Source organism: Capricornis sumatraensis, chromosome 2 (genome assembly GCF_032405125.1).
Source record: "Capricornis sumatraensis isolate serow.1 chromosome 2, serow.2, whole genome shotgun sequence".
Lineage (NCBI taxonomy): Eukaryota > Metazoa > Chordata > Mammalia > Artiodactyla > Bovidae > Capricornis > Capricornis sumatraensis.
In genome coordinates this window covers 92909368-92930050 of record NC_091070.1, presented here as the reverse complement: position 1 = coordinate 92930050, position 20683 = coordinate 92909368, and the positions used below count along the sequence as shown (strand labels likewise).

At 42.5% G+C, this 20683-nt stretch overlaps 1 protein-coding gene across 2 annotated transcripts in view; it reads left to right on the top strand.

The window, feature by feature from the left end:
* Positions 1–20683, top strand: part of IQGAP2 (IQ motif containing GTPase activating protein 2) — a 307112-nt gene that overhangs the window by 144389 nt on the left and 142040 nt on the right. For both annotated transcript variants that reach the window (XM_068966679.1, XM_068966681.1), the window contains exon 3: positions 16136–16292. In XM_068966679.1, coding sequence (XP_068822780.1) covers positions 16136–16292 — 157 coding nt within the window. The remainder of the gene's footprint in view (positions 1–16135; positions 16293–20683) is intronic.

Sequence of the window (20683 nt, the reverse complement as noted above, 5' to 3'; positions counted from 1 at the left end):
ACATATACACATATATCCCCTCTTTTTTGGATTTCCTTTCCTTTTAGGTCACCACAGAGCATTGAGTAGAGTTCCCTGTGCCATACAACAGGTCCTTATTAGTTATCTATGCTAATACATAGTAGTAAATAAATGCTGATCCCAACCTCCCAATTTCATTCCACCCCCACCTTTCCCCTTGGTATCCATATATTTGTTCTCTATGTCTGATTTATTAATGTTTCATTTATTTTGTGTCTTCATTAATGAGGATTCCACCTTTACTTTCTAAGCCTTAAAGCCAAACTATTAACATGGTTAGAGGTATGTGAAAAAGACAAACATACTTAAGATTTTCCTTCCTTTCCTTAACATTTTCTTTTCCTAACATGCTTAACATTTTCCTTAACATTTCGTTGGTTGCATGTCTCAACCCATAACCTTAAAAAAAAAAGTTTAGAGTGCCTTTTTGTCTTCTCCAGCTTCCACGCCTCATGACAAACTACCATTTCTCCATCTACACCCATACCCCTGTCTTTATCACATTCTTTTAATGTTTGCTACCATAAGACTCTATTTTGACTCAAGTGCTTGGTGTAATCAGCAAACAAGTTCTGTACACTGGAAAGAGATAAGAACTTTAGAATACACTGAATTTCATCATTTTCTGTTATTGAAAATACATGTTTATGATAACAAATTAAGATGAAAGAAAAGATGAAGAACCTTACCAACCCACAGGGAAAAACCACTGTTAATACTTTGCTATATGTTTCCAGTCTGTGTATATTTATGTAAATATTGTTGTTCAGTCACTTTGGAGAAGGAAATGGCACCCCACTCCAGTACTCTTGCCTGGAAAATCCCATGGATGGAGGAGCCTGGTAGGCTACAGTCCATGGAGTGGCGAAGAGTCGAACTTGACTGAGTGACTTCACTTTCCACTTTCATGCAGTGGAGAAGGAAATGGCAACCCACTCCAGTGTTCTTGCCTGGAGAGTCCCAGGGACGGCGCAGCCTGGTGGGCTGCCCTCTCTGGGGTCGAACAGAGTCGGACACGACGGAAGCGACTTAGCAGCAGCGGCAGTTCAGTCACTCAGTCGTGTCTGACTCTTTGTGACCCCAAGGACTGCAGCACACCAGGCTTCCCTGTCCTTCATTATCTCCCAGAATTTGCTCAGACTTAACGTCCATTGAGTTAATGATGCCATCCAACCATCTCATCCTCTGTCGTCCCCTTCTCCTCCTTCCTTTAATCTTTCCCAACATCAGGGTGTTGTCCAGTGAGTCAGCTCTTCATATCAGGTGGCCAGAGTATTGGAGCTTCAGCTTTAGCATCAATTCTTCCAAAAAATATTTAGGGTTGATAACCTTTAGGGTTGACTGATTTGATCTCCTTGCAGTCCAAGGGACTCTCAAGAGTCTTCTCCAGCACTGCAGTTCGAAAGCATCAATTTTTCTGCCCTCAGCCGCCTTTGTGGTCTAACTCTCACATCCGTACATGACTACGGGAAAAACCATTTAAATATATATAATTTTAGAAATAAAATTAGCTTACCATAAAACTTTGTATCCTCTCATTTTCTCTTAACTTACCCCTGCTATTTTTCCATTTTCTTAAATATTCTATGAAAATATCTCAAGTGGCTGTATAATAGTCTATGCAATGGATAAACATTCTTTTTAGATGCTTGCATTGCTTACAGTTTTTGCATTGCACAAAAGTCTTGGACCATAGCTGTGTTTAGTAAGTTATACTCACAGTGTAAAATGTCTAGGTTGTATACTAAATTTCCTGATATACTCTTTCATGAAGCAGTATAATGAGTTCGTTAATGTGCAGATTTCAGAGATATTTGGGTTCAAATTTCGGAGAGGTCAAATTTTGCTTTTCCCATTTATATATGATCTTGGGCAAGATAATTCATCTTTCTTGATATCTGACTCAGTTTTTAAAGATGATAAGTGACTGGGCTATGGGAAGAATAAATAAAAAAATTTTTAAACTCATGTCCTAAACTTAATAGGTGTATAGTAATTACTGACTACTATATGATCCGATTGGGGAGAAGATTGCAGAGAACCTACAGGTTGAATACTGGACACCAGTAGAGGGCATAAAACATTAGAATATTCCAGAGATGTGTGACTTACAGCTTCTCTCATGCTCACCCTGGGTCCCTGGATACCAAAGGCTTCAAGTCTCTACATTTTCCCTCTTAAACATTCTTTTAAAGCACATATATTTCTGTAATAGGTATTGGCTTTCCTGAGTATACTCCTTTTTTCCCCCAGGATATGAGTATTATTCTTAAAAAAGATTAAGTTGAAGTATTGTTAAGTACTAATAAATATTTAACACTTGAACCACTTGAATTAAGGTGTCAGCCAAAAACCATGATACTGAACATTAGCTGTTTATCTCTCTGTCTCTCCACCCAACCAACCAATGAAGTTTATGACCAGTCTTTTGCCTAACCTTCACAGCAATGTTAAAAATAAGCACATGTTCTGGGTTTTTTCAATTTTTTATTTTATAGGCTTTATGCAGTGTCTATCTAGAAGTTTTAGCACATGTACACATTTTTTGTTTGTATTTGTGTATCTGTATACATGAACATGTCTATCCAGGCATGTTCTAATATCAGGATGATACATCGTAGGTAGATGATTAATTGGGCCAAACCTAAACAATACAGTAAATATCTGATTTGTGCCTGGAGTTAGGAAGAATTATGAATTGAGCATATATGTTGAGCAACAGTGTAGTCTATGAAATAATGTATTTCAAAATGATTTGCAAAGTTAATTAGGCTTATTGCAGATGGGGCTACAAAATTTGAAGGCTTTCTTATATCCATCAGTGCTTCACACCATTCTACTTATTTATATTTTCCTTTTCTCATGTATAAGGAACATAAAGGAAGAAAGATTAAAATAATGCATTAAATATCTTTTTCTAAGAAGTAACTCACCAGAGATTCTTTGAAAATGTTGTTTAAAGAGAAGGGAACCATGTGAGTGACATCTGGGTGCCAGCTCTCTGCTAGGTTCTGTACTAGTGCTGTCTCATTTAAACCTCAAAACATCTTTGAATTAGTGGTTTCCTAACATCGATGAGAGGCTGAGCCTTACTGCCCAGGAAACTGAGGGACTTGACCTGATTCATCACATGGAACCAAGTCTGGAAAGTACTTGATACTCAAAAATATTAATTGGATTGATGTGAGAGTTGGACCATAAAGAAGGCTGAGTGCCAGAGTTGATGCTTTTGAACTGTGGCTGAAGAAGACTCTTGAGAGTCCCTTGGACTGCAAGGAGATAAAGCCAGTCAATCCTAAAAGAAATCAACCCTGAATATTCCTTGGAGGGACTAATGCTGAAGCTCCAATACTTTGACCACCCGATGTGAAGGGCCTACTCGTTGGAAAAGACCCTTATGCTAGAAAAGATTGAGGGCAGGAGAAGGGGGCAACAGAGGAGGAGATGGCTGGATGGCATCACCGACTCAATGGACATGAGTTTGAGCAAACTCTGGGAGATGGTGATGAACAAGGAAGTCTGGTGTGCTGCAGTCCATGGGATCACAGAGAGTTGGACATGACTGAGTGACTGAGCAACGCAACAACAAAAAATCTGTTAAGGTTACACATCCAGTAAGGGAATAGAAAGAAAAGAAAGTGAATTCGCTCAGTCGTGTCCGACTCTTTGCGACCCCATGGACTGTAGCCTACCAGGTTCCTCTGTCCATGGCATTTTCCAGGCAAGAATACTGGAGTGGGTTGCCATTTCCTTCTCCAGGAAATATTCCCAACCCAGGGACTGAACCTGGGTCTCCCGCATTATAGGCAGACGCTTTACCTTCTGAGCCACTAGGGAAGTCCAAAAGTCCATCTGTGAGCTTTCAGGACGCTAATGCAACTTATGAATCCTCAAGAGAGTACACAGAATGCGACATTATCTAGGTTGACTTGGCCCCCCCACCTCCACCACCACCACGCCTGGCCCAAGGACAATATTAGCATCTCACTGAGCCAGAATTTTGTGGAACACAGTTCATGAAGTCTGGTAAAGAAATAGCCAGATTCACATTTGGGGGACATGCTCACAATACTTGGGGTTAATGTTTGCTGGGCTCTAACTATGAGCAAGGCACAGTGCTAAATATTTTACACAGATTCTCATTTACTCCTCACCAAGGCCCTCCCAGGGCAAATGGTTTAAATATCTTTATTTTACAGATAAATCACTGGTATTATTCTAGAACTAGGATTTGAGCTGACAAAGTGTGAGCCCAAATGCCATGATTTTAGTCACCTCATTGTACTGCTTCTATCAGGTACCTCTCTATTCATCATATGAAATATTGTGAAGTGGTTTGGGAAAAAGGAGTTCTATGGTCAAAAAATTTGGGAAACATTGAGTTAAAAAGATAACTTGGTTCTTGGCTTCAGGAATTCTCTGAGCTTTCAGGATGCTAGCAATTTATGAATCCTCGAGAGAGGATGTAGAATGCAACATTTTCTAAGTTCACTTGGCCCTCCTCTCCCCGCCCCCCACCACCAGGACAGTATTAGCATCTCACTGAGCCAATATTCTGAGGAACACAGTTCACAAAATGCTTGCCAAACTCAGTGGAGGGCTGCTGTTTCCTCTCCTTCCTAAAGAGCAGAATGAGAAAGAGGGCCTCCAAAGCCTGCTCCATCCCCATTAGGTCTTGGTGTCCTCTATTGCTTCTTTTCATGGTATCGTAAGTCCGTCTTTTAAAGAAAATAATTAGCATTATTTTAACATCTCATCTCTTTTTCTTATAACGAACCAACTAAGTTTTGTGCAATATATGTTTTTCTGAATCCCTGTTCCATTGAGCTAATAATGCTGATAGAAATATGGTGACAATTATTTTTGTTTTTATTTCTTAATTGAAATATAGTTGATTTACAGTGTTTCAGGTGTATATCGACATGATTCAGTTTTTTTTCTGATATATATGTGTGCAGATATATTCTTTTTTCCTATATATTTTGACTTCTTTTTTATTGGAATATAGCTGCTTTACAATGTTGTGTTAGTTTCTGCTGTACAACGTCAGGAATCAGCTATGTTACATATATTTGCTTCCTTTTGAGCCTGCCTCCCGCACTCCATGCCCCCTAAGTCATCGCAGGGCAGCGAGCTGAGCTCCCTGTGCTGAACAGCAGCTTCCCACTAGATGCTTTGCACGTGGTCGTGTGTATATGTCAACGCTGCGCGCTCAATTTGTCCCCCACTGTCCTGCCCCGCCTGTGTCCACAAGTCCGTTCCCTACGTCTGCATCTCTTTTCCAGCCCATTATAGGTATATAACAGCAAGATAGCAAATACAGTTCCCAACAGGAAGTCCTTGTTGTTTATTTTATGTCCAGTAGTGTGTCTTTGTTAATCCCCAGTTCCTAATTTATTCCCTCCGCTCCTCGTGCTGACAGTTTGACCTCAGCCTCCAGTGAACAGAAAGGTTTACCGTGAGAGGTTAATCTAGCACTGGCTTCCAACGTTTTACCTCCTATCGGCACAGAAGGTGACCAGTTGCACTGTACACATAAAAAATAGCTAGTCTTTGCCTTTATTCTTTTGTAAAATATTTCATAGGCTGATGTTCAAAACATTCAGGAAGAGAAATTGACTTATAATGCTTGAAAGTTCATGGACCAGGGCACTCCATTAAAGCAGGGTTTGTACGGAAAAAACACACTTTCTGTTTCTTGGCCAGCAGTTCTACTTTTGGGACATTTATTCCATACAGGGCTGTATGATAGAGACCAAGATTTATAGCTGGCGATTTCCTGAATAACAAGTCAGATAGCAAACGCCTCAGCGAAACAACTTTCATATGCTCTGCGAGGCGCAAAGTAGCACGACGGAGTGGATGGTGTGTCTCCAGGTTTTTATGAGGTGGCATTTTTGGGGGTTGTATGTGTGTGTGTGTTTTTTTTTTTTTTTAATCTCTTGCAAGACGAAATGGTATTAATTGTTTTCTTTCTGGCCTTAACCTAAAACTGGAAAAATTTCACTGTTTGTCCCCTTCATCGTTCTCCCCACATCCTCTCCTACCACCCTCTTCTTCTCCTTTGTCACTTGAATCAGACCTTGTACTTTTGTACACAGAGCTACTTTATGGAAGCTATCTCAACTCAACTCAAAAAAAAAAAAAATTGAAGAGAATATGCTTGAATGATAGGACAAAAATTCCTCTTACCTGTATTTGGTTTCTCTGTGGTTGATAAGAGATTCAGATTTCCCCTGCAAAGTAAAGAGAAAGCAAGCAATACTAATATAAGAGAGAGTCCTCCCCACTGGAAACAAAATTGTGGTTTTCCAACAACCTTGACGGAGAAGGCAATGGCACCCCACTCCAGTACTCTTGCCTGGAAAATCCCATGGACAGAGGAGCCTGGTGGGCTGCAGTTCATGGAATCGTGAAGAGGCGGACACGACTGAGAGACTTCACTTTCACTTTTCACTTTCATGCATTGGAGAAGGAAATGGCAACACACTCCAGTGTTCTTGCCTGGAGAATCCCAGGGACGGGGGAGCCTGGTGGGCTGCCGTCTATGGGGTCGCACAGAGTCGGACACGACTGAAGCGACTTAGCAGCAGCAGCAACAACCTTGAAGATGCTCATCAGAAATTGCTTCACTTTTGGTTGAGGATGAGACGTTCACCTACTGGTGTGGAGGTTTGATTATTGTTGTTGTTCACTCACCAAGTCGTGTCTGACTCTTCACAGCCCCATGGACTGTAGCACGCCAAGCTTCTCTGTCCCTCACCATCTCCCAGAGTTTGCCCAAGTTCATGTCCACTGAGTCAGTGATGCCATCCAACCATCTCATGCTCTGACACCCTCTTCTCCTTTTGCCTTAAGTCTTTCCCAGCATCAGAGTCTTTTCCAGCGAGTCAACTCTTCACATCATGTGGTCAAAGTATTGGAGCTTCAGCTTCAGTATCAGTCCTTCCAATGAATATTCAGGGCTGATTTCCTTTAGGATTGACAGGTTTGACCTCCTTGCAGTCCAAGGGACTCTCACGGGTCTTCTCCAGCACCACCGTTCAAAAGCATCAGTTCTTCGGTGCTCCGCTCTGTATGGTCTTCATGAGGAGCAACCCGTAGAAGGAGCAGGGGAGGAGCAGCGAGCGCAAGGGCAGCAGGAGATGCTGGCCTGTTCTGGTTTTCATTTCTGTGGATTTTTAGGTCAAATTTGAAGACAGTCTTTCGATAACATATGAAGTCTTTCTAGGTTTGTTTCATGTGTACATCCATATTGTCTGTATGTAAATCATGGGCTTCCCTCATAGCTCAGCTGGTAAAGACTCTGCCTGCAATGCGGGAGACCTGGGTTCGATCCCTGGGTTGGGAAGATCCCCTGGAGAAGAGAGCGGCTACCCACTCCAGTATTCTGACCTGGAGAACTCCATGGACAGAGGAGACTGGCAGGCTACAGTCCATGGGGTTGCAAAGAGTTGGACACGACTGAGTGACTTTCATTTCAACTTCGTGTAAATCTTAGATGTATAAACCATTGAGTTTAATTGAGAGTTTAGATGTAATTTTTCACAGTTACAGTCAGTTGACTTTCAACAAGTATACGAAGGAAAGTTAATTGAGTTCGATCCCTGGGCTGGGAAGATCCCCTGGAGAAGGGCATGGCAACCCACTCTAGTATACTTGCCTAGAGAATCCCATGGACAGAGGGGCCTGGTGGGCTACAGCCCGAAGAGTCACAGAGAGTCAGACACGACTGAAACAACTTAGCATTCAGGCACAGAGTCTTTTCAACACATGGTGCTGAGATAACTGGATATCCACCTTCAAAAGAATGAATCTGGACTCTTACCACTCACCACATACAAAAAATAACTCAAAATGGATAAAAGATTTAAATGTAAGCATTAAAACTATGAACCTCTTAGAAGAAAACATAGGTGAATATTTGTGACCTTCAGTTAAACAATGGTTTCTTAAATATGACCTCAAAGTACAAGCAACTCGCTTCAAAAGACACCATCAAGAAAGCAAAAAGACAACCCATAGAATGAAGAAATATTTTCATGTTGTGTGCCTGATAAGGAATTGGTATAACAAATATATAAAGAGCTCTTATAACTCAATTTCTTAAAAAAAAAAAAAAGCTAAAACATGGGCAGCAGATTTGAAAAGACATGTCTCTAAGATGTGTAAAGAGGCAATAATAAAAAGATGCTCAGAACAAGACAAGGATGACTACTCTTCCCACTTTTTTTCAACATAATATTGGAAGTCCTAGGCACAGCAGTCAGAGAAGAAAAAGAAGGAAAGGAAATTAAGTTGGAAAGGAACTGAAACTGTCACTATTTGCAGATGACATGATATTATGCACAGAAAACCCTTAAAACCAAAAAAACTATTGGAACTTAAAAATGAATTCATTAAAGTTGAGGGATAGAAAATTAATCACAGAAATCAGTTACATTTCTATGCACCAATAATTAACCATTAGAAAGAGAAATAAACTATCCTATTCATAATTGTATCAAAAAGAAGAAAATAAAAAAGATGTTCAATATCATCATACTCAGATGCTCAGTCGTGTCCGACTCTTTGTGACCCCACGGACTGTAGTACGCCAGGCTCCTCTGTCCATGGGATTCTCCAGGCAAGATTACTGAAGTGGGGTGCAATTTCCTCCTCCAGGGAATCTTCCCGACCCCGGAATCAAACCCGTGTCTCTTATATCTCCTGCATTGGTGGGCGGATTCTTTACCACTAGTGCCACCTGGGAAGCCCACTCAATATCATTAGCCATCAGAGAGATGAAAATCAAAACCATATTGAGATGCCACTTTGAATCTACCTAGGATGGCTATACTCGAAAAGACAGTTGAGTGGTGGCAAGGAGGTGGGGAAGTTAGAATCCTCACTTAGTGCTGCTGGGGATGTAAAATGTTGCAGCTGCTTTGGGAAAACAGTCTGGAAGTTCCAAAAAAGATCAAACATAGACCCAGCAATTCTTCTCCTACATATATACCCAGAGAAAGGAGAAAATATGTCCGTGCAAAAACCTAAGCACTAATGTTTACAGCAGCATTATTCATAGCCAAAAAGCGGAAAAAAACCCAGATGTCCATAAACTGATACATATGATATATATCTATACAGTAGAATATTATTCAGCATTGGAAATGAATGCAGCGCTAATTATATCCTACACAATAGATGAACCTTGAAAGCATGCAAAAGAAGCTAGTCACAGATGGCCGTGTGTTGTATGGTTCCATTTAAATGAAATATCCAAAATAAACAGATCTCTAAGCAGAGAGTAGGTTAATAGGTTGGAAATTTGGGAGTAAATGGGGAATACTGTTAATGAGTTATACGGCTTCTTTTTGGAGTGATGAAACTGTTTGCTGAAAATCACTGCATTGTACAGCTTCAAAGAGTGTATGATGTGTGAATTCTCTCAGTATAAAGCTGCTATTAAACACACAAAAAAGCATATTGCATAATTAGTGTCATACAGAATTCCATTTATAATTTTAGACTCTCAGATTAAAACTCAGCTTACAGTTAAAACTCTAACCTGTTCCAGGACACCAGCTAGTGATTGGAAAGCCAGACTTCCTGAACATCAGGCCCGTCATTTTCTGTACTGTGATTATGACAGGAAGTTTGACCCCAACAGACCATAAAAATCACACTTACTGAATTTTATTGGTTTGGCTGGGTAACACTAGCTTATGTAACCGGTAAGTCACTGCGGTTGAGGTTGACAGTAGAAGTTTAATTCCTTTTCATGTAAGATTCAGTAGCATAAGGCGAGGATGAGCGGATGCAGAAGGTTCCTCTTGTAACCGACAGAGGTTACTCAGGGACCCAGGGTGTTCTACATCTTTTCTTTCAAGGTGGCCATGGGCTTTAGCATCCTGCTTGCAGATGGAGGTAGGGGGGTGGGGGCAGGGCCGTGTTTCCCTGGTGGCTCAACTGGTAAAGAATCCGCCTATAATCCAAGAAACCCTGGTTCAGTTCCTGGGTTGGGAAGATTCCTTGGAGAAGGGAAAGGCTACCCACTCCAGTGTTCTGGCCTAGAGAATGCAGGGTCACAAAGAGTCGGACGCGATTTTCACTGTGTTACATCTGTGTGTCTTGGGCGTCCCTGGTGGCTCAGGTGGTAAAGCATCTGCCTGCAATGCAGGAGACCAGAGTTCGATCCCTGAGTTGGGAAGATCCCCTGGAGAAGGAAATGGCAACCCACTCCGGTACTCTTGCCTGGAAAATCCCATGGACAGAGGAGCCTGGTAGACTACAGACCATGGGGTTACAAACAGTCGGACACGACTGAGCGACTTCACTTTCAGCAGATGGGGGAGGGGAAGCTCACCCATGCGGGGCTTTCCTGAGGCCGCTCTCCATGGGATGCACGGCATTTCCTGTCTCATTCTGTGCTCATGACCCGGCTACTTGGCCCCACACAGATAGTACGGGGCTGGGAAGTGACCGCCCTGGCCAGCAGCCACCCCAGCTGTCTCCTAGCCCTGCGGTGAACCATTTGGTGTCTGTACTCCAAGTGCTCTTCTCTCTGTTGTTGTTCAGTTGCTAAGTCATGTCCAAATCTTTGTGACCCCATTGCAGCACACCAGGCTTCCCTGTCCTCACTATCTCCCAGAGTTTGCTCAGACTCACATGCATTGAGTTGATGATGTCATCCAAACATCTCATCCTCTGCCACCCTCTTCTCCTGCCCTCAATCTTTCCCAGCATCAGGGTCTTTTCCAATGTGTCGGCTCTTCATCAGGTGGCCAAAGTATTGGAGCTTCAGCTTCAGCATCAGTCCTTCCACTGAATATTTAGAGTTTATTTCCTTTAGCATTCGCTGATTTGATCTTGCTGTCCAAGGGATTCTCAAGAGTCTTCTCCAGCACCCCAGTTTGAAGGCATCAGTTCTTAGGCACTCAACCTACTTTATGGTCCAACTCTCACAGGCATACATGACTACTGGAAAAACCATAGCTTTGGCTATACAAATCTTTGTCAGTAAACCTAGACAGCATGTCTAGGTGATGTCAGCATGATGTCTCTGCTTTTCAATATGCTGTCTAGGTTTGTCACAGCTTTTCTTCCAAGGAGCAAGCATTCTTTTAATTTTGCTTCAGATTAACATCTGCAAATGGTTATCCATAGCACCTTTCCTTATGGGATAGGTGCAAGGATTAAATGCTAATCCACATATAGTATTAAATTCAGATTCTAGAATAAAATGTGCTAAGTTGCTTCTGTCATGCCTGACTCTGTATGACCCCATGGACTGTAGCCCACCAGGCTCCTCTGTCCATGGGGTTCTCTAGGCAAGAATACTGGAGTGGGTTGCCATGCCCTTCTCCAGGGGATCTTCCTGACCCAGGAAGCGAACCGGTGTCTCTTATGTCTAACCTGCATTCGCGGGCAGGTTCTTAACCACTAGCGCCACGTGGAAAGCCCTCTAGAATAAAATAGTGCTTAATAAACACTAGTTACCATTGATGGTAATACCATCTTCTTCTGACTTTCAAGGTGGTGAAATATTACCTGATGTTACACAAAATGCTACGTTTACAAGTCATTGGCAATGTCCTAAAAGATTTTATGCTGTAACTGTGATGCTTGGAAAACTCTTAAGGAGTCAGAATCTTTTACTTTATAACATTCTATTGAATACACACTATCTATAAACTCATTTGACTGTGTGGATCACAATAAACTGGGAAATTCTGAAAGAGATGGGAATACCAGATCACCTGACCTGCCTCTTGAGAAACCTGTATGCACGTCAGGAAGCAACAGTTAGAACTGGACATGGAACAACAGACTGATTCCAAATAGGAAAAGGAGTACGTCAAGGCTGTATATTGTCACCCTGCTTATTTAACTTACATGCAGAATACATCATGAGAAACGCTGGGCTGGAGGAAGCACAAGCTGGAATCAAGATTGCTGGGGGAAATATCAATAACCTCAGATATACAGATGACACCACCCTTATGGCAGAAAGTGAAGAACTAAAGAGCCTCTTGATGAAAGAGAAAGAGGAGAGTGAAAAAGTTGGCTTAAAGCTCAACATTCAGAAAAAGAAGATCATGGCATCTGGTCCCATCACTTCATGGGAAATAGATGGGGAAACAGTGGAAACAGTGTCAGACTTTATTTTTTTGGGCTCCAAAATCACTGCAGATGGTGACTGCAGCCATGAAATTAAAAGATGCTTACTCCTTGGAAGGAAAGTTATGACCAACCTAGACAGCATATTAAAAAGCAGAGACATTACTTTGTCAACAAAGGTCCATCTAGTCAAGGCTATGGTTTTTCCAGTGGTCATGTACTGATGTGAGAGTTGGACTATAAAGAAAGCTGAGCGCTGAAGAATTGATGCTTTTGAACTGTGGTGTTGGAGAAGACTTGAGAGTCCCTTGGATGGCAAGGAGATCCAACCATTCCATCCTAAAGGAGATCAGTCATGAGTTCACTGGAAGGACTGATGTTGAAGCTGAAACTCCAATACTTTGGCTACCTGATTCAAAGAGCTGACTCATTTGAAAAGATCCTGATGCTGGGAAAGATTGAGGGCAGGAGAAGGGGATGACAGAGGATGAGATGGTTGGATGGCATCACCGACACAATGGGCATGAGTTTGGGTGAACTCCAAGAGTTGGTCCATCGACAGGGAGGTCTGGTGTGCTGTGGTTCATGGGGTCGCAAAGAGTTGGACACAACTGAGCGACTGAACTGAACTGAACTGATAAACACATTTTCAGTATAGTGGGATCACAAAAAGAAGAGATGGTTTTTGCCTTTGAGCACTTCATGGTGTGGTAAGCATTAGCAATAGCTCTTTAAATAGGGTATAGTTAACCTAAGTTTTTGGAATAATTTGTTTTTTTCAGCCATCTGCACATATATTCTAACACAGACAAAAATTAATGTGATTATCTTTTTTAAAAAGTAAACCCAATTCTAAAATACATCAAAGTTGTTTTTATTTTAGCTTTCTACTTCTTGGTCTCAAATGTTGATTTATCACCTCCCTCTCCTGCTATAAATTGTCAATTTACCTCTCCCTGACCCTTCACAATCTACCCCTCAGTTATGGAATTATTATACAGCAATTATATATTGCTGTGCAGAAAACCAATTTTGTAAATTTTTTCAAGATAATTATTTGAAAACAAGTTTGTTTTAATGTGAAAGAGCATGATGCTGTAATTTGTAGTTTACTTAGATTAGAAATTTGGTCTAGTGCAGTGGCTTTTAAATTGCCCACATATTTTTTTAATCAAAAAGACAACATTATTATTGATTTCTTACAGTTTTAAAAATTCATCAAGCCTATGATACTCTTACATTCATTTACAGCAAGGCCCATATAACCAAATAATCCTTATTCACCTTGTGTTTGTTATATGAAAGTAAATTTCGCATCTCATGTTACTATTGAAAGTTCCTTGTTCTTCCAAGTTTTCCCAGTCCCCCTAGGATGTTAAAGTGGCAGAAGGCCTTAACATCCTGTCCTTCTCATCTGCCCCTTCAACAGAGGAGAACACTGAGGCCCAGGGAGGTCAGGGGACATGCCTGGGGCCGCAGTGGATGTGGGGCTGAGTCCTGGTACAGAGAGCTCCCTCCACATAGAGCCCCTCTCCCTGCCTGGGAATATTCCCTTTCCTTTGACCCACTCCCCTCTTTCTAAGCTGTCACATCTTGTTACCATTTCCTTGAAATGCCTCTTGCTTTCCACCCTTCCCGTTTCTTCCTGTCTCATCCAGTCCCTCAGCTCCTTGCAGTGGGAAAAGTGAGTGCTTTGTCTTTGGGGCCTCCATTTTACAAGATTGAATTTTCTCTAAATACCACTGTCAGCCTGTCCCTCCTCTGCTGTGAGTCTGCCAAGAGCTTCCTGCTTCCTGTAGCAGCAAATGTCATCGCTTCTCTTACACCAGCCCCTGATTTCACTGTGTATGCTCAGCTTGATTCCTTTCTCCCCATGAACCCTAAGGACCCTGGGTCTTCTCTGGGTTTGTCCCATGCATCAACCACGTTTCCTTCGTGATTCTAGTATGTCCTGCCCCTCAGCTCCCAGTGTCCCCCTGCCTTGCCTTTCCAAATCCTCCCTTTCCAGCTGAATCCAGATCCCACCACCTTGTCATTTTTTCCCTGCTACTCCACTGAGAGCCCAGTGCCCCCTGCCCCCACATTATTCCCAAATTTTTTCTTGTTAGGCACTAATAGTTGTAATGGGCATCATAGCCTGTCTTACATGGCTCTCTGATTTTTCCTTACACTTGTGTTGCCTTCTCAGTTTTGTTTAATGCTTTTTGAAGGCAGGGCTTATATTTATGTTTTTTTCTCATCGGTTCGGTTCAGTCTCTCAGTTGTGTCTGACTCTTTGCAACCCCATGGACTGCAGCACCCCAGGCCTCCCTGTCCATCACCAACTCCCGGAGCTTAAGCAAACTCGTGTCCATCCAGTCGGTGATGCTATCCAACCATCTCATCCTCTGTCACCTCCTTCGCCTGCCTTCAATCTTGCCCAGCATTAGGGTCTTTTCCAATGAGTCAATTCTTCACATCAGGTGGCCAAAGTATTGGAGCTGAAGCTGAATCCTTCCAATGAATATTCAGGACTGATTTCTTTTAAGATTGACTGCTTGGATCTCCTTGCAGTCCAAGGGACTCTCAAGAGTCTTCTCCAACACCACAGTTCAAAAGCATCAATTCTTTGGTGCTCAGCTTTCTTTATAGTCCAACTCTCACATCCACACATGACCACTGGGAAAACCATAGCCTTGACTAGATGGACTTTGTTGGCAAAGTCACGTCTCTGCTTTTGAATATGCTATCCATGTTTATCATAGCTTTTCTCAGTTCTGTTCAGTCTCTCAGTCGTGTCCGACTCTTTGCGACGCCATGGACTATAGCCCACCAGGCTCCTCTGTCCGAGGAATTTCCCAGGCAAGGATACTGGAATGGGTTGCCATTTCCGTCTCTAACTCCATATCTCACATTGCCTAAACAAGTGGTCAGTAAATACTCCTTGCTTATTAGGGACTCTTTGAGCTTCTAAAGTGTTGGCCAGAGCTACAGGCACTTGAGACGTTTTACAGTGTTCACTACCTGGATCCGAATCCATTGTTAATAGTGCAGAGCAGCCCTCTCCTCCCTGCCAAGTGTGATGGAGTCAGCGCTGCTGTGTTACTGGTCTTCTGAGGGGCCTCGCTGTATAGGTGTGGGGCTCACACTCAGAGTTGCTGATGTGGTGGTGGGTTAGTGGCAGAGAGGTGAGGGCTTTCACCCCCGGTTCTTGGGTCTTAAAGTAGGGAAGAGTTCCTCAAGCACGGGGAGGAAGCACAGTATCCTGTGAGCTCTGGCAGACTCTGCACCCCAGCGTGAAATGTGAACTGGCCTGGCCCTCCTCCCACTGTGTGTCTTTGAGCCAGTAATGACCTTGGTGCTCTCTTTTCTATGATACTGGCAGAGTGTCCTAAGATTGAATCTGATCTTTTGCTCAACAACTTTCTCAGTACCCAGAGAATAGCTTCCCCAAAAGGTAAGCGTGCTGTAGTAAGCTCCTGGCACTGGAAAAAGGAATGTGTAGGAAGACTGTGTCTGCTTTCTGGATTTCGATGTCCCTGTCCTATGCCTTCCTGCCTCTCCTGGTAGTCATTTCCAGACTGAGCGACTGCAGATTTTACCGCACCTTGGACTACGCTCTCCCCACGGCATAACCCCTACAAAATGTCCTCCACTGAGGCTCATAAACTTGGAATTGCTTTTTCTGTAGTGTCAGCAAGACTCACTCCACCCATACAAGCACAGATTGGCCTCTTTCTTCTTTAAGAGACTTGGCAGAGACTCATAAAGGTGAAGTCAACAAACTCTGGCGCATAGTGAGTTTTGTGCCTCTGGGCTTGTCAACCCCTTGTTCCTCTTGTGTTCTGAATCCTTGTTCCATCCAGAAGCTTCTCTCTTCCTGTTTATGACGATAAAGATGTTTCAGGTCCTGCCGCCTTTGTTAATGCCCCTGCCACTGATAGTAAGACACCACATCTCTTCATTTATAGAAAGATACCAAACTGGATTCACTTTAAGGGTTTTATTTTTTGCTCTCTCTTAATCCCTCTAGGTGGATGGAAGTGTGCTTAGTTGAAGAATTGCCACCAACCACTGAACTGGAAGAAGGACTCCGGAACGGAGTTTACCTTGCAAAGTTAGCCAAATTCTTTGCCCCCAAAATGGTATCGGAGAAAAAGATCTATGATGTGGAACAAACACGCTATAAGGTAACTGAGATCTCATTGGTTTGGGCCTCTGGCTCAAAGTGAAAGTTGAGTCTTTGCCTTCCTTCCCTTTCTTTAGTGTTTCTATCAGGATTTTGTGAGAAGTAGGGGTATGGGGAAGGGGAATGTCCTTGGTCTTTGAAGCCTGTTAATAATCATTCCTGAGGCTGCAGCAGTTTTGGAAGCAAAGCCCTTTTCTGTTTCTGGGCTGAGGCTGAGAGACCTCTGATTTGTGGGGCTTCCAACTCCCAACCCCCATTATTCCTTCATGGAGGTCATGTCATTAGTACCAGTAAATATAAAAGTGAGGGCCCTCTACCCCTCCTCTCTTCACCACCAACACGGTTTATTATTCCCCTTATTCTCATCAAGAAGTAAAGTACCCAGCAGAGACTTGAACTTGTAGCCCCAAAGAGTTAGAGCCAAGGTGATTAAAAAAGAAAAAAAGTGCTAATATTGATGAGTCAGAAACGCCTTTCCATTTGATGTTTAAAACAAAATGAGACCAACCTGTTTGTATGCAGCTAGTTTTATGAATTCTTTCATAGCTAATTTGAGAAGGAATATAGGGAGGAAAACCAAACCAATATAAACACTGATCCTAATCAAAATAAATAAATACAATCAAAATAAACAACCAATCAATATAAACACTGTATTATTTCTTTTCAATGTGTGTATTTTATGTATATAATGTTTAAGTATTTTCAGGTAAGGTGATACATCTATGATTTGCTTCAAAATAATTGGGAAGAGGGTTAACATGATTCAAGACCAGCCGTGAGTTTGTAATTGTTGAGATTAGATGATGGGTGCAAATGAGTTCGTAATACTATTCTGTCTACTTTTCATGTTTGAAAACTTCCATTAAAAAGTAAAGAAGGAAAAAGTAAGCACCAACCTAAAAGATACCTTGATTATACGTGTCTTCAAAAAGCAATTTTTAAATGTGTGCTGTTCTCTTCTAGAATGTGAGATCTCTTCTCCACTTTGGGTCAGGGTTTCTAAAGCTTCTTTGAAACTTGATTTTTGTTTTGTTTTGTTTTCTCAATATCCTGTTTGGTTTTGTTATATCAGTATTTGTTATCTTCAGATTTTCAAGTGTTTTTTAAAAAGTTATTTCTCTTAAAATTTCAAGGATAACATTAAGTATAATTGAAAATCGAATAATTTTCCATTTAATGCATGAGTCACATTACCCTTCAGTTGTTATTGAGACAAAATTTATCTTTAAAATATGTATATTGAATTCAGAGCAAATGTCTGAGTAATGATTTAGGTTAACAGACAAGATGAATTGACATCTTTTTTGACAAGTCTCTTTTCATCATCTAATCTAAAAGGGAATGGAGCAAAAGTCTTTGCCTTGAATAATGTTATGAAAAAATATGTTTGCATATGTTAAAATAAGTTTATTAAGTCATGTGTTTATTAATTCTAGGTGTTTCTCCCTAGAGTGAGTTTCCAGCCTTTTGGAAGACTTAAGCAAAACAAATGATTTAGCCAGCCACAATTAAAGTTTTTTTTTTTTTTAATTTTAAGGACTATTTTCAAAGTTCAGAAAAAAGTTATTTGTATCCCCTGTGTCACAAAATAAATTAACATTTGTCCACATTTTAGAACATGATCTTTCTTTTATTTTCATTGCTTCTGTGATTGTTATCAAGACCTAGACCTATTATAATGGCCATGTAGATTTGATGATAAAGTGTCATGGGCTCCAACCTTCCCTGGAAAGGGATTGTGGGTGTTTTGTTTTGATGTGTGGATTGAGAGAGTAAGGCCAGAAAGACAGACCTTTACTGAAAGCGAGCCTCAGAGCTGCAGGTGGGCTAATTCCCCTCCTGGCATATTATATGCTTTGAATACAGGTGTCTCTTGCCAGTTCAGCTCTGGACCCCTCATGGCAACTTAAACAGTTACCATTGCCTCCTGGCATCAGAGGTCCTATTATTTGAATCCATAGCAACTTCTCTTTGGGAAGGGGACATGGAAAATATTTCCAATCTCTTGTTGCAAAATAAAAGTCCTGGGGCACCTGGACACGTGCTGACATCCCTGAGCAAACCATCGTGACAGAAGTGGTCTGTGTTACTGTCCCCCATCCCATCAGGCCCCAAGTGGGATGCACGGAAGAAAGGATGTTAGGAGAGGCGTGGAAAGATGGGAGGTGGCAGATGGAGGGGAGTTGATGCCAGCTGTGACGTGGGAGAATCATGGGACAAAGGGAAACTACCCCTCTGTTAATTCACTGGAGAAAAGAGGCTTTTCTCTTTTTCTCCTTGTATTAAATCCCTGAATGTGTCCTTGAATGGGAATTGTTTGTGATTTGCTGTGTCATCGTAAATTTTTATTTTAAGGCTATTTTGTTTCTTCTGCAAAAATGAAAGGAGACAAATATTAGTGGGCAGGAGACAGCTTCCTCTTCATGTGTTTTTCAGATCTAAAGCTTGTCACATGGTCCTCTTCAAGGAGCCCTAAATCACGGGACGGCGGCAAAGATGCTGAAACATAGGGGAACACTCGCTAACCTAAGCCTGTCTCTTGATGGGCCATCTGGAAACCATGAGTTCAGCGAGTCTGAACGCTCTGCAGGGTCTGCTGGGCTGTGACCATAAAATATGACCCACCTGTTGGGCCGGGTGTCCCCGAGCAAAAGCTCTGCCCCAAATCCCAGGGCCTCGGCTGGGGCGCTCACGGCTTTGAGCAAAGCAGCGGGCGCTTCCATGCAGCCCTGTCCTTGCTGTCGCCAGCTCGTGGTCTACAGCCTTGGCCCCTCGTTAGTTTCGGGTTAGGAAGTCATGCTAGGTATTGAGTTAAACCTTCCAGTGAAGAGTGTCCTTTCCCTGACCATCTCCGCCTCCCACTCCAGGGCTGCGTTGCGTGGTCATGCCATGCACACATCGACACACCACACTGTGCTGTAGTAACTATTTTGTCCTGAAGGCAGGAGCTGTGTGTGTCTCTTCCACCGTGTCCTCAGTGACTAGTTCAGGTTCCGGCCCAAATAGCTGTTGGGTAAAGGAATGAATGAGAATTTTTTAATTTTTTAGAGATTTTTTATTTTTTTTTAATGTGGGCCATTTTTAAAGTCTTTTATTGAATTTGTTAAAATACTGCTTCTGTTTTATGTCTTGGTTTTTTGGCCATGAGGTATGTGGGATCTTACCTCCCCAGCCAGGGGTTGAAACCTCACCCCCTGCATTGGAAGGCCAAGTCTTAACCACTGGCATGCTAGGGAAGTCCCAACTAGTACTTTCTAGTAAGCCAAAGGGCTCCATTTCTTGTCTTCTATGCTTTATTCGGTCCTTTATTCAATACTTGCTGAAACTCCTCCTCTAAGTGTGATGCTCAGACTTCCTGTGGTCCCCCACGATGGGTGTGTATAGAAGTGTGAACTTTTGGGTCCTCCCCTAGAATCCTAGCCAGAGCCCCAGGAAGCTCCATTCTTAATCATCACCTCAGGTGATTCTTTTGTTACATACTGCTAAGGTTTGAGAATCACTGCTCTAATAGGCAGATACATTAATATAATAGGATTTAACAAAGTTATATGGAAAGAAGATAAAGCTGTACAAAGATAGAAATACATAAAGGGTAGGGCATGGATATTCATTTATCCATGCAATCCTCATCCATACCTACCAGGTACCAGCCACTGATCTGGGCACCAAAGACAGTGCAGAGCCAAGCAGACATGGTTTTCATGCTGCTCACAGTTGGAGAGACAGTCTGTGAGGAAAAGAGACCGTCATGAATTGTGATCAGTGTATGAAGGAAGAGATTAAAGCCAGAGTTGTTGACAGACAGCCATGCTCTTTGCTGAGAAAATGTTCTTACGCAGAGGCTGGAAGAAGGAGAGGAAACTCATCCATGAGAGCTAAGGGTAGGGAGTGGGGAGGGTGGTCCAGACAAGAGGGGCTCAAGGACGAAAGGCACTTGGCCAGGCTGAGTGGCTGGAAGGCTAGGTGAGGGACAGAGGCGAGAAATAAGGCCAGGAGAGAAGCAGAGAGAGCTCTCAGCCCCACCTGGAGGACCTCGTACGGGGCGTCTTCATCGTAAGTACAGGGGGAGCTGTTTCAGTGTTGACCGGGGCACCGTGGGACAGTCTGTGCTTCACAAAGACTGCTCTGCTGCTGTGTGGAGGGAAGAGGGACTCAAAGGCAGGGTGCGATGAGAGGATTCCTCAGTGCAGGTGACCGATGACCGTTGCCCGCAGAGGCAAGAAGTAAGAGGATTCGAGAGGGGAAATAAAGGGTGAGTCCTGGAGAAGGACTGGAAATGGGCAGAGAGACCAAAGAGAAGACAGCTAGGTGGATGGTGGGCGGTAACTAAGCAGAGTGTGGTCAGTTCTAAAGGGGGTTGGACTAACACAGATGCCAGAAAGGTTTCCA